Source organism: Oncorhynchus mykiss, chromosome 11, assembly GCF_013265735.2.
Source record: "Oncorhynchus mykiss isolate Arlee chromosome 11, USDA_OmykA_1.1, whole genome shotgun sequence".
Taxonomy (NCBI): Eukaryota; Metazoa; Chordata; class Actinopteri; order Salmoniformes; family Salmonidae; genus Oncorhynchus; species Oncorhynchus mykiss.
This window is the reverse complement of record NC_048575.1, coordinates 27,074,954-27,089,502: the sequence shown is the minus strand read 5'-3', so window position 1 is coordinate 27,089,502 and position 14,549 is coordinate 27,074,954. Positions and strand designations below refer to the sequence as shown.

General features: G+C 50.1%; 1 protein-coding gene across 3 annotated transcripts in view; it reads left to right on the top strand.

The window, feature by feature from the left end:
- Positions 1-14,549, top strand: part of LOC110536594 (MAGUK p55 subfamily member 7) — a 292,189-nt gene that overhangs the window by 262,900 nt on the left and 14,740 nt on the right. For all 3 annotated transcript variants that reach the window (XM_036935251.1, XM_036935252.1, XM_036935250.1), the window contains one exon: positions 8,941-9,034. In XM_036935251.1, the coding sequence (XP_036791146.1) occupies positions 8,941-9,034 (94 nt within the window). The remainder of the gene's footprint in view (positions 1-8,940; positions 9,035-14,549) is intronic.

Genomic DNA, 14,549 nt, shown 5'->3' with positions numbered 1-14,549 from the left:
GGTGTGTGTCTAATGGAGACTGAACCTGTCTCCCAGACCAGGAGGGAGTCGTGGATTGTGTTGGGGGGTGTGTGTCTAATGGAGACTGAACCTCTCTCCCAGACCAGGAGGGGGTCGTGGACTGTGTTGGGGGGGAGGGGGAGGGGGGGTGTCTAATGGAGACTGAACCTCTCTCCCAGACCAGGAGGGAGTCGTTGACTGTGTTGGGGGGTGTGTGTCTAATGGAGACTGAACCTCTCTCCCAGACCAGGAGGGAGTCGTGGACTGTGTTGGGGGGGGTGTCTAATGGAGACTGAACCTCTCTCCCAGACCAGGAAGGAGTCGTGGACTGTGTTGGGGGGGTGTGTGTCTAATGGAGACTGAACCTCTCTCCCAGACCAGGAGGGAGTCGTGGACTGTGCTGGGGGGGAGGGGGAGGGTGGGTGTCTAATGGAGACTGAACCTCTCTCCCAGACCAGGAAGGAGTCGTGGACTGTGTTGGGGGGGTGTGTGTCTAATGGAGACTGAACCTCTCTCCCAGACCAGGAGGGAGTCGTGGACTGTGCTGGGGGGGAGGGGGAGGGGGGGTGTCTAATGGAGACTGAACCTCTCTCCCAGACCAGGAGGGAGTCGTGGACTGTGTTGGGGGGTGTGTGTCTAATGGAGACTGAACCTCTCTCCCAGTCCAGGAGGGAGTCGTGGACTGTGTTGGGGGGTGTGTGTCTAATGGAGACTGAACCTCTCTCCCAGACCAGGAGGGAGTCGTGGACTGTGTTGGGGGGGGGGGGGTCTAATGGAGACTGAACCTCTCTCCCAGACCAGGAGGGAGTCGTGGACTGTGTTGGGGGGGGGGGGGGGGGGGGTGTCTAATGGAGACTGAACCTCTCTCCCAGACCAGGAGGGAGTCGTGGACTGTGTTGGGGGGTGTGTGTCTAATGGAGACTGAACCTCTCTCCCAGACCAGGAGGGGGTTGTGGACTGTGTTGGGGGGGGGGGGTGTCTAATGGAGACTTAACCTCTCTCCCAGACCAGGAGGGGGTCGTGGACTGTGTTGGGGGGGGGTCTAATGGAGACTGAACCTCTCTCCCAGACCAGGAGGGAGTCGTGGACTGTGTTGGGGGGGGGGGGGGTCTAATGGAGACTGAACCTCTCTCCCAGACCAGTAGGGAGTTGTGGACTGTGTTGGGGGGTGTGTGTCTAATGGAGACTGAACCTCTCTCCCTGACCAGGAGGGAGTCGTGGACTGTGTTGGGGGGGGGGGGGGGGGGTCTAATGGAGACTGAACCTCTCTCCCAGACCAGGAGGGAGTCGTGGACTGTGTTGGGGGGGGGGGGGGTCTAATGGAGACTGAACCTCTCTCCCAGACCAGTAGGGAGTTGTGGACTGTGTTGGGGGGTGTGTGTCTAATGGAGACTGAACCTCTCTCCCAGACCAGGAGGGAGTCGTGGACTGTGTTGGGGGGGTGTGTCTAATGGAGACTGAACCTCTCTCCCAGACCAGGAGGGAGTCGTGGACTGTGTTGGGGGGGGGGGGGGTCTAATGGAGACTGAACCTCTCTCCCAGACCAGGAGGGAGTTGTGGACTGTGTTGGGGGGTGTGTGTCTAATGGAGACTGAACCTCTCTCCCAGACCAGGAGGGAGTCGTGGACTGTGTTGGGGGGGTGTGTCTAATGGAGACTGAACCTCTCTCCCAGACCAGGAGGGAGTCGTGGACTGTGTTGGGGGGGGGGGGGTCTAATGGAGACTGAACCTCTCTTCCAGACCAGGAGGGAGTCGTGGACTGTGTTGGGGGGGGGGGGTGTGTCTAATGGAGACTGAACCTCTCTCCCAGACCAGGAGGGGGTCGTGGACTGTGTTGGGGGGGGTGTGTGTCTAATGGAGACTGAACCTGTCTCCCAGACCAGGAGGGAGTCGTGGATTGTGTTGGGGGGTGTGTGTCTAATGGAGACTGAACCTCTCTCCCAGACCAGGAGGGGGTCGTGGACTGTGTTGGGGGGGGGGGGGGGGGGGGGGGGGGTGTGTCTAATGGAGACTGAACCTGTCTCCCAGACCAGGAGGGAGTCGTGGACTGTGTTGGGGGGTGTGTGTCTAATGGAGACTGAACCTCTCTCCCAGACCAGGAGGGAGTCGTGGACTGTGTTGGGGGGGTGTGTCTAATGGAGACTGAACCTCTCTCCCAGACCAGTAGGGAGTCGTGGACTGTGTTGGGGGGGTGTGTCTAATGGAGACTGAACCTCTCTCCCAGACCAGGAGGGGGTCGTGGACTGTGTTGGGGGGTGTGTGTCTAATGGAGACTGAACCTCTCTCCCAGACCAGGAGGGAGTCGTGGACTGTGTTGGGGGGTGTGTGTCTAATGGAGACTGAACCTCTCTCCCAGACCAGGAGGGAGTCGTGGACTGTGTTGGGGGGGTGTGTGTCTAATGGAGACTGAACCTCTCTCCCAGACCAGGAGGGAGTCGTGGACTGTGTTGGGGGGTGTGTGTCTAATGGAGACTGAACCTCTCTCCCAGACCAGGAGGGAGTCGTGGACTGTGTTGGGGGGGTGTGTGTCTAATGGAGACTGAACCTCTCTCCCAGACCAGGAGGGAGTCGTGGACTGTGTTGGGGGGTGTGTGTCTAATGGAGACTGAACCTCTCTCCCAGACCAGGAGGGGGTCGTGGACTGTGTTGGGGGGGGTGTGTGTCTAATGGAGACTGAACCTCTCTCCCAGACCAGGAGGGAGTCGTGGACTGTGTTGGGGGGGGTGTGTGTCTAATGGAGACTGAACCTCTCTCCCAGACCAGGAGGGGGTCGTGGACTGTGTTGGGGGGGAGGGGGAGGGGGGGTGTCTAATGGAGACTGAACCTCTCTCCCAGACCAGGAGGGAGTCGTTGACTGTGTTGGGGGGTGTGTGTCTAATGGAGACTGAACCTCTCTCCCAGACCAGGAGGGAGTCGTGGACTGTGTTGGGGGGGGTGTCTAATGGAGACTGAACCTCTCTCCCAGACCAGGAAGGAGTCGTGGACTGTGTTGGGGGGGTGTGTGTCTAATGGAGACTGAACCTCTCTCCCAGACCAGGAGGGAGTCGTGGACTGTGCTGGGGGGGAGGGGGAGGGTGGGTGTCTAATGGAGACTGAACCTCTCTCCCAGACCAGGAAGGAGTCGTGGACTGTGTTGGGGGGGTGTGTGTCTAATGGAGACTGAACCTCTCTCCCAGACCAGGAGGGAGTCATGGACTGTGCTGGGGGGGAGGGGGAGGGGGGGTGTCTAATGGAGACTGAACCTCTCTCCCAGACCAGGAGGGAGTCGTGGACTGTGTTGGGGGGTGTGTGTCTAATGGAGACTGAACCTCTCTCCCAGTCCAGGAGGGAGTCGTGGACTGTGTTGGGGGGTGTGTGTCTAATGGAGACTGAACCTCTCTCCCAGACCAGGAGGGAGTCGTGGACTGTGTTGGGGGGGGGGGTCTAATGGAGACTGAACCTCTCTCCCAGACCAGGAGGGAGTCGTGGACTGTGTTGGGGGGGGGGGGGGGGGGTCTAATGGAGACTGAACCTCTCTCCCAGACCAGGAGGGAGTCGTGGACTGTGTTGGGGGGTGTGTGTCTAATGGAGACTGAACCTCTCTCCCAGACCAGGAGGGGGTCGTGGACTGTGTTGGGGGGGGGGGGGGGGGGGGGGGGTGTCTAATGGAGACTTAACCTCTCTCCCAGACCAGGAGGGGGTCGTGGACTGTGTTGGGGGGGTGTGTGTCTAATGGAGACTGAACCTCTCTCCCAGACCAGGAGGGAGTCGTGGACTGTGTTGGGGGGGAGGGGGAGGGGGGGTGTCTAATGGAGACTGAACCTCTCTCCCAGACCAGGAGGGAGTCGTGGACTGTGTTGGGGGGTGTGTGTCTAATGGAGACTGAACCTCTCTCCCAGACCAGGAGGGGGTCGTGGACTGTGTTGGGGGGGTGTGTCTAATGGAGACTGAACCTCTCTCCCAGACCAGGAGGGGGTCGTGGACTGTGTTGGGGGGGTGTGTCTAATGGAGACTGAACCTCTCTCCCAGACCAGTAGGGAGTTGTGGACTGTGTTGGGGGGTGTGTGTCTAATGGAGACTGAACCTCTCTCCCAGACCAGGAGGTAGTCGTGGACTGTGTTGGGGGGGTGTGTCTAATGGAGACTGAACCTCTCTCCCAGACCAGGAGGGAGTTGTGGACTGTGTTGGGGGGGGGGGGGGTCTAATGGAGACTGAACCTCTCTCCCAGACCAGGAGGGAGTTGTGGACTGTGTTGGGGGGTGTGTGTCTAATGGAGACTGAACCTCTCTCCCAGACCAGGAGGGAGTCGTGGACTGTGTTGGGGGGGTGTGTCTAATGGAGACTGAACCTCTCTCCCAGACCAGGAGGGAGTCGTGGACTGTGTTGGGGGGGGGGGTCTAATGGAGACTGAACCTCTCTCCCAGACCAGGAGGGAGTCGTGGACTGTGTTGGGGGGGAGGGGGAGGGGGGGTGTCTAATGGAGACTGAACCTCTCTCCCAGACCAGGAGGGAGTCGTGGACTGCGTTGGGGGGTGTGTGTCTAATGGAGACTGAACCTCTCTCCCAGACCAGGAGGGAGTCGTGGACTGTGTTGGGGGGGTGTGTCTAATGGAGACTGAACCTCTCTCCCAGACCAGGAGGGAGTCGTGGACTGTGTTGGGGGGGGGGTCTAATGGAGACTGAACCTCTCTCCCAGACCAGGAGGGAGTCGTGGACTGTGTTGAGGGGGAGGGGGGGTGTCTAATGGAGACTGAACCTCTCTCCCAGACCAGGAGGGAGTCGTGGACTGCGTTGGGGGGTGTGTGTCTAATGGAGACTGAACCTCTCTCCCAGACCAGGAGGGAGTCGTGGACTGTGTTGGGGGGTGTGTGTCTAATGGAGACTGAACCTCTCTCCCAGACCAGGAGGGAGTCGTGGACTGTGTTGGGGGGGGTCTAATGGACACTGAACCTCTCTCCCAGACCAGGAGGGAGTCGTGGACTGTGTTGGGGGGGGGGGGGGGTCTAATGGAGACTGAACCTCTCTCCCAGACCAGGAGGGAGTCGTGGACTGTGTTGGGGGGGAGTGTGTCTAATGGAGACTGAACCTCTCTCCCAGACCAGGAGGGAGTCGTGGACTGTGTTGGGGGGTGTGTGTCTAATGGAGACTGAACCTCTCTCCCAGACCAGGAGGGAGTCGTGGACTGTGTTGGGGGGTGTGTGTCTAATGGAGACTGAACCTCTCTCCCAGACCAGGAGGGAGTCGTGGACTGTGTTGGGGGGGTGTGTGTCTAATGGAGACTGAACCTCTCTCCCAGACCAGGAGGGAGTCGTGGACTGTGTTGGGGGGTGTGTGTCTAATGGAGACTGAACCTCTCTCCCAGACCAGGAGGGAGTCGTGGACTGTGTTGGGGGGGTGTGTGTCTAATGGAGACTGAACCTCTCTCCCAGACCAGGAGGGAGTCGTGGACTGTGTTGGGGGGTGTGTGTCTAATGGAGACTGAACCTCTCTCCCAGACCAGGAGGGGGTCGTGGACTGTGTTGGGGGGGGTGTGTGTCTAATGGAGACTGAACCTCTCTCCCAGACCAGGAGGGAGTCGTGGACTGTGTTAGGGGGTGTGTGTCTAATGGAGACTGAACCTCTCTCCCAGACCAGGAGGGAGTCGTGGACTGTGTTAGGGGGTGTGTGTCTAATGGAGACTGAACCTCTCTCCCAGATCAGGAGGGAGTCGTGGACTGTGTTAGGGGGTAGTCAGTCTGAGTTTAAACCTCCTCTCATCTCCATATGTTTCTGATCCTTATATTGATGCTTTTAGGGTCTGAAGTAGACATTTGGTTTCCTCAGTCTCCTCTACAATCCACAGACGGACAGACAGGAAAGAGACAGACAGACATGCAGACAGACACTAGGTGAACTCTTGTCAGGTGCTCAGCAGGACGGATGCTCCTGTCTTTGTAATGAATAAATAGTAGAAGCTCTGGTCTGTATCAGATGGTTATGGAGACCAGTTACTCTGGGTGCATGCCAAATGACACCCAGTCCCCTATGTAGTGCACTTCTTTTGAACAGATCCAATATGGAATAGGGTGCCATTTGGGATGCACACTCTGCATTCCCACAGGGAGCTGAACCCTCATACACAATGTCTGGATTTACACTGAAAACAGATTGGCTGTACACGGGCACAGAAATGTAAACCTATCAGGTGCCAGGTTAGATTGTCACTAAATGGAGGCCAAATGCCCCCCGTGATTTTAACTGGTAAGAAATCATCCATCACCCTGGATAAATGATGTTTAGCTTTCTGCTGCCAGTTTTTTGTTGTTGCCTTCGTGGGTGTTGGTAAAGGTCCATAGACCCATGCATAGACTCACACTCACTCACACACTCACAAACACGGAGCTGTCTGGGGGTGACTAGCATCAAGACGTTGCTCTCAGACACACACTCCTCACACACACACACACACACACACACACACACACACACACACACACACACACACACACACACACACACACACACACTGGACCCAGGCGAGTGGAGGGGTTCTCCTCCTGACTGTGTAATTGTCTGTTTATCGTGGGCCACATGACAGGCCCAGAGCGATGGAGGAACTGCTTTATTTTCTACCTCCTGAAGAAATGCCATTCCACTGCCTCATGTTTTGGCACCAGCTCCACGCTCCCTTCCTTTCCCCCCTGCCCTCTCCACCTCCAACTCTCTCTCCCCGACCACGCTCCCTTCCTTTCCCCCCTGCCCTCTCCACCTCCAACTCTCTCTCCCCGACCACGCTCCCTTCCTTTCCCCCCTGCCCTCTCCACCTCCAACTCTCTCTCCCCGACCACGCTCCCTTACCACTTTCTTCCTCTCCCTCCGTCTGTAAGAACTAAATGACAGCTTGCCATAGTTCTGAACACCTTCCAGCCCCAATGCTGGTTATGACTTAGACTCACACCACTGCCAAGGTTTTTCAGTTTGTAACTTTATTTTTTATTTTTTTTTGCGTTGAGGAGCAAAATTCTCTTTCTGAGCCCACAAGCCTGAACCAAGGCCAACGTGTTAGGAAAAATGAATTGGTTTGATTTATGTATTTAAGCAGGACGCAGGCTTGCTGGGAAATGCGCGAGGAGGAAGGGATAAATGGAATCAGTTGATATTAATTGCCATGTTTGTAACATGCAGCATGGCATAATGGATGTGTCCCATTTTGTGTCTGCCACTTGAAATGTCACCGGTATTAAAATCCCTTTTTCCCATAACGCCTGCTGTTAATTGTTCACAAATGGTTCTATGTCTGACCTCTTATAGACGACGTAGTTACACCAGTGTCTCTCTTCCTTTTTATTTTGATCACGGCCAGATAACAGATAACACTCGCTGTTGTTTCGGATTAAAAGCCCCAAAAAAGCGTTACCTCCTTTTGTTAATTTGAGGAGCGTATTTCTGAAGAGCACCATAAGGCTTGTGTTCTGAATGAGGGTATTTTTTATATCCTCCATGTGTGTGTAGAATGTAAACCATCCTTCAGCCTGCCAGTCCGTAACAATAGCAGGATTGCAGTAAGCCATTAGGATGGATACGGGTTAAACATTTTGATTTCACTACCAGATTCACTGACAGAGATTTTCCATCATTGGGGAATGACATTTATTTCAGATTCCTTTGTTGCACTGTAAATAATTACTATACAATTGAGCAGATGCGAAATAATATATACATTGTATTAGTCTGAATCGTTGTTGTGAAGGACTCTTTTGTACAGTTGCGTATAATACTCATCACGACTTCCGAGACATAACATATATATATATATCTCATGACGGTCTGGCCTCATAGTTTTTCCAACTGTGGCTGAAGATCTAGGCCTATTTTCTTGATGAGTAATTGATTCATTGCAGAGTCCAGTCTTCCTCTCTTTTGGGAAGGATGGATTTACAGTTTTCAAGCTGAGCTAAAGATCCAGTAAATCACTTACTTGTTCGTCCGTGAACTCCACTGGCCACTCACATAAAAACACAGAGTGTGGAAAAAGAACTCGTTAGTCCACGCCCCTACACTTTGTTCCGACGACTGAGGCCACATCCCAGAAATAGCCACATCTCAGTCACACGGAGAGTTAGAAAATAAAATCGGGGAAGAAACTGTAAACCTGGTGTGGCGGTTGCAGGAACGGTGATAAAAGTTTAATAGTTTATTTTGGAGCTGGAAGGAGTGTGCGGTCAATTTGTCTGAAGAGTGTAACGGAGTTGACCTCCGACCTCTGTATCTCTCATTTAACAAGCGGCAGTTCAATGTCCGCAGACGGCACGGCGGGACCTGTCGCTCTCCTTGCAAATCAACTCGACCCTGGCCACACTGCTCACACACGCGCACACACACACACACACTGTGCTGTCTCCACATGTTGCCCTTTTAACGGCAGAGGTTTATGAGGAAGAAAATGTCGAAACGGATCTTAATGAGAGTTACCCAACTCAATTACGTTACCCTCTCAGTCTCCATCTGATGGAACTGCTCCTGTGTATGTGCATGCACACTACTGACTGTGCCAAATTGAATGTTCCTCAGTAAACGTTGACTACTGCATGTCATTAAGTGTCTGTTCTCGTAGTGCCCTGGCCACTGGAGGGTCTCCATCATGCACAGGGCCTAGCTCTGAACACTAACACTGCTGTGTGTTTTACTGAGGAAATACTGGGATGCTAATAAGGAATGATTCCTGTTAGAACTGTGACTCAGAATGTCTGGATTAGTAGTGATGTCTCTCTGTCTGTCTCTCTCTGTCTGTCTCTCTCTGTCTGTCTCTCTCTGTCTGTCTGTCTCTCTCTGTCTGTCTCTCTCTGTCTGTCTCTCTCTGTCTGTCTCTCTCTGTCTGTCTCACTCTGTCTGTCTCGCTCTGTCTGTCTCGCTCTGTCTGTCTGTCTCGCTCTGTCTGTCTCGCTCTGTCTCTCTCTCTGTCTGTCTGTCTGTCTACTACAGACACCAGCAGGCCGAAGAGGAACCAGGAGAATGAAGGGGTGGAGTATCACTTTATCTCCAAAAATATATTTGAGACGGACATTCACAACAACAAGTAAGTGCACTCCTGAAACGCCGGTCATCTTTAACCAGCACTAATACCACCTCTGATACAAGACACACCACGTCAAATATATACTGTCTGCATCCATTCCTACAGTCACAACAACTAAAACACACCACGTCAAATATATACTGTCTGCATCCATTCCTACAGTCACAACAACTGAAACACACCACGTCAAATATATACTGTCTGCATCCATTCCTACAGTCACAACAACTAAAACACACCACGTCAAATATATACTGTCTGCATCCATTCCTACAGTCACAACAACTAAAACACACCACGTCAAATATATACTGTCTGCCTCCGTTCCCACAGTCACAACAACTAAAACACACCACGTCAAATACATACTGTCTGCATCCATTCTCACAGTCACAACGACTAAAACACACCACGTCAAATACATACTGTCTGCATCCGTTCCCACAGTCACAACAACTAAAACACACCACGTCAAATACATACTGTCTGCATCCGTTCCCACAGTCACAACAACTAAAACACACCACGTCAAATACATACTGTCTGCATCCATTCCCACAGTCACAACAACTAAAACACACCACGTCAAATACATACTGTCTGCATCCGTTCCTACAGTCACAACAACTAAAACACACCACGTCAAATACATACTGTCTGCATCCATTCCTACAGTCACAACAACTAAAACACACCACGTCAAATACATACTGTCTGCCTCCGTTCCTACAGTCACAACAACTAAAACACACCACGTCAAATACATACTGTCTGCATCCGTTCCTACAGTCACAACAACTAAAACACACCAGTTAAATACATACTGTCTGCATCCATTCCCACAGTCACAACAACTAAAACACACCACGTCAAATACATACTGTCTGCATCCGTTCCTACAGTCACAACAACTAAAACACACCACGTCAAATACATACTGTCTGCATCCGTTCCTACAGTCACAACAACTAAAACACACCACGTCAAATACATACTGTCTGCATCCGTTCCCACAGTCACAACAACTAAAACACACCACGTCAAATACACACTGTCTGCATCCGTTCCCACAGTCACAACAACTAAAACACACCACGTCAAATACATACTGTCTGCATCCGTTCCCACAGTCACAACAACTAAAACACACCACGTCAAATACATACTGTCTGCATCCATTCTCACAGTCACAACAACTAAAACACACCACGTCAAATACATACTGTCTGCATCCGTTCCTACAGTCACAACAACTAAAACACACCACGTCAAATACATACTGTCTGCATCCGTTCCCACAGTCACAACAACTAAAACACACCACGTCAAATACATACTGTCTGCATCCATTCTCACAGTCACAACAACTAAAACACACCACGTCAAATACATACTGTCTGCATCCGTTCCCACAGTCACAACAACTAAAACACACCACGTCAAATACATACTGTCTGCATCCATTCCTACAGTCACAACAACTAAAACACACCACGTCAAATACATACTGTCTGCATCCGTTCCCACAGTCACAACAACTAAAACACACCACGTCAAATACATACTGTCTGCATCCATTCCCACAGTCACAACAACTAAAACACACCACGTCAAATACATACTGTCTGCATCCATTCCCACAGTCACAACAACTAAAACACACCACGTCAAATACATACTGTCTGCATCCATTCCCACAGTCACAACAACTAAAACACACCACGTCAAATACATACTGTCTGCATCCGTTCCCACAGTCACAACAACTAAAACACACCACGTCAAATACATACTGTCTGCATCCGTTCCTACAGTCACAACAACTAAAACACACCACGTCAAATACATACAGTCTGCATCCATTCCCACAGTCACAACAACTAAAACACACCACGTCAAATACATACTGTCTGCATCCATTCCCACAGTCACAACAACTAAAACACACCACGTCAAATACATACTGTCTGCATCCGTTCCCACAGTCAGAAACAACTAAAACACACCACGTCAAATACATACTGTCTGCATCCGTTCCTACAGTCACAACGACTAAAACACACCACGTCAAATACATACTGTCTGCATCCGTTCCCACAGTCACAACAACTAAAACACACCACGTCAAACACATACTGTCTGCATCCGTTCCTACAGTCACAACAACTAAAACACACCACGTCAAATACATACTGTCTGCATCCGTTCCCACAGTCACAACGACTATAACACACCACGTCAAATACATACTGTATGCATCCTTTCCCACAGTCACAACAACTAAAACACACCACGTCAAATACATACTGTCTGCATCCGTTCCTACAGTCACAACAACTAAAACACACCACGTCAAATACATACTGTCTGCATCCGTTCCCACAGTCACAACAACTAAAACACACCACGTCAAATACATACTGTCTGCATCCATTCTCACAGTCACAACGACTAAAACACACCACGTCAAATACATACTGTCTGCATCCGTTCCCACAGTCACAACAACTAAAACACACCACGTCAAATACATACTGTCTGCATCCATTCCTACAGTCACAACAACTAAAACACACCACGTCAAATACATACTGTCTGCATCCGTTCCTACAGTCACAACAACTAAAACACACCAGTTAAATACATACTGTCTGCATCCATTCCCACAGTCACAACAACTAAAACACACCACGTCAAATACATACTGTCTGCATCCATTCTCACAGTCACAACAACTAAAACACACCACGTCAAATACATACTGTCTGCATCCGTTCCTACAGTCACAACAACTAAAACACACCACGTCAAATACATACTGTCTGCATCCGTTCCTACAGTCACAACAACTAAAACACACCACGTCAAATACATACTGTCTGCATCCGTTCCCACAGTCACAACAACTAAAACACACCACGTCAAATACACACTGTCTGCATCCGTTCCCACAGTCACAACAACTAAAACACACCACGTCAAATACATACTGTCTGCATCCGTTCCCACAGTCACAACAACTAAAACACACCACGTCAAATACATACTGTCTGCATCCATTCTCACAGTCACAACAACTAAAACACACCACGTCAAATACATACTGTCTGCATCCGTTCCTACAGTCACAACAACTAAAACACACCACGTCAAATACATACTGTCTGCATCCGTTCCCAGTCACAACAACTAAAACACACCACGTCAAATACATACTGTCTGCATCCATTCTCACAGTCACAACAACTAAAACACACCACGTCAAATACATACTGTCTGCATCCGTTCCCACAGTCACAACAACTAAAACACACCACGTCAAATACATACTGTCTGCATCCATTCCTACAGTCACAACAACTAAAACACACCACGTCAAATACATACTGTCTGCATCCGTTCCCACAGTCACAACAACTAAAACACACCACGTCAAATACATACTGTCTGCATCCATTCCCACAGTCACAACAACTAAAACACACCACGTCAAATACATACTGTCTGCATCCGTTCCCACAGTCACAACAACTAAAACACACCACGTCAAATACATACTGTCTGCATCCGTTCCTACAGTCACAACAACTAAAACACACCACGTCAAATACATACAGTCTGCATCCATTCCCACAGTCACAACAACTAAAACACACCACGTCAAATACATACTGTCTGCATCCATTCCCACAGTCACAACAACTAAAACACACCACGTCAAATACATACTGTCTGCATCCGTTCCCACAGTCAGAAACAACTAAAACACACCACGTCAAATACATACTGTCTGCATCCGTTCCTACAGTCACAACGACTAAAACACACCACGTCAAATACATACTGTCTGCATCCGTTCCCACAGTCACAACAACTAAAACACACCACGTCAAACACATACTGTCTGCATCCGTTCCTACAGTCACAACAACTAAAACACACCACGTCAAATACATACTGTCTGCATCCGTTCCCACAGTCACAACGACTATAACACACCACGTCAAATACATACTGTATGCATCCTTTCCCACAGTCACAACAACTAAAACACACCACGTCAAATACATACTGTCTGCATCCGTTCCTACAGTCACAACAACTAAAACACACCACGTCAAATACATACTGTCTGCATCCGTTCCCACAGTCACAACAACTAAAACACACCACGTCAAATACATACTGTCTGCATCCATTCTCACAGTCACAACGACTAAAACACACCACGTCAAATACATACTGTCTGCATCCGTTCCCACAGTCACAACAACTAAAACACACCACGTCAAATACATACTGTCTGCATCCATTCCTACAGTCACAACAACTAAAACACACCACGTCAAATACATACTGTCTGCATCCGTTCCCACAGTCACAACAACTAAAACACACCACGTCAAATACATACTGTCTGCATCCGTTCCTACAGTCACAACAACTAAAACACACCACGTCAAATACATACTGTCTGCATCCGTTCCCACAGTCACAACAACTAAAACACACCACGTCAAATACATACTGTCTGCATCCGTTCCCACAGTCACAACAACTAAAACACACCACGTCAAATACATACTGTCTGCCTCCGTTCCCACAGTCACAACAACTAAAACACACCACGTCAAATACATACTGTCTGCATCCGTTCCCACAGTCACAACAACTAAAACACACCACGTCAAATACATACTGTCTGCATCCATTCCCACAGTCACAACAACTAAAACACACCACGTCAAATACATACTGTCTGCATCCGTTCCCACAGTCACAACAACTAAAACACACCACGTCAAATACATACTGTCTGCATCCATTCCCACAGTCACAACAACTAAAACACACCACGTCAAATACATACTGTCTGCATCCGTTCCCACAGTCACAACAACTAAAACACACCACGTCAAATACATACTGTCTGCATCCGTTCCTACAGTCACAACAACTAAAACACACCACGTCAAATACATACTGTCTGCATCCGTTCCCACAGTCACAACAACTAAAACACACCACGTCAAATACATACTGTCTGCATCCGTTCCCACAGTCACAACAACTAAAACACACCACGTCAAATACATACTGTCTGCATCCGTTCCCACAGTCACAACAACTAAAACACACCACGTCAAATACATACTGTCTGCATCCGTTCCCACAGTCACAACAACTAAAACACACCACGTCAAATACATACTGTCTGCATCCGTTCCCACAGTCACAACAACTAAAACACACCACGTCAAATACATACTGTCTGCATCCGTTCCTACAGTCACAACAACTAAAACACACCAGTTAAATACATACTGTCTGCATCCGTTCCCACAGTCACAACAACTAAAACACACCACGTCAAATACATACTGTCTGCATCCGTTCCCACAGTCACAACAACTAAAACACACCACGTCAAATACATACTGTCTGCATCCGTTCCCACAGTCACAACAACTAAAACACACCACGTCAAATACATACTGTCTGCATCCGTTCCTAC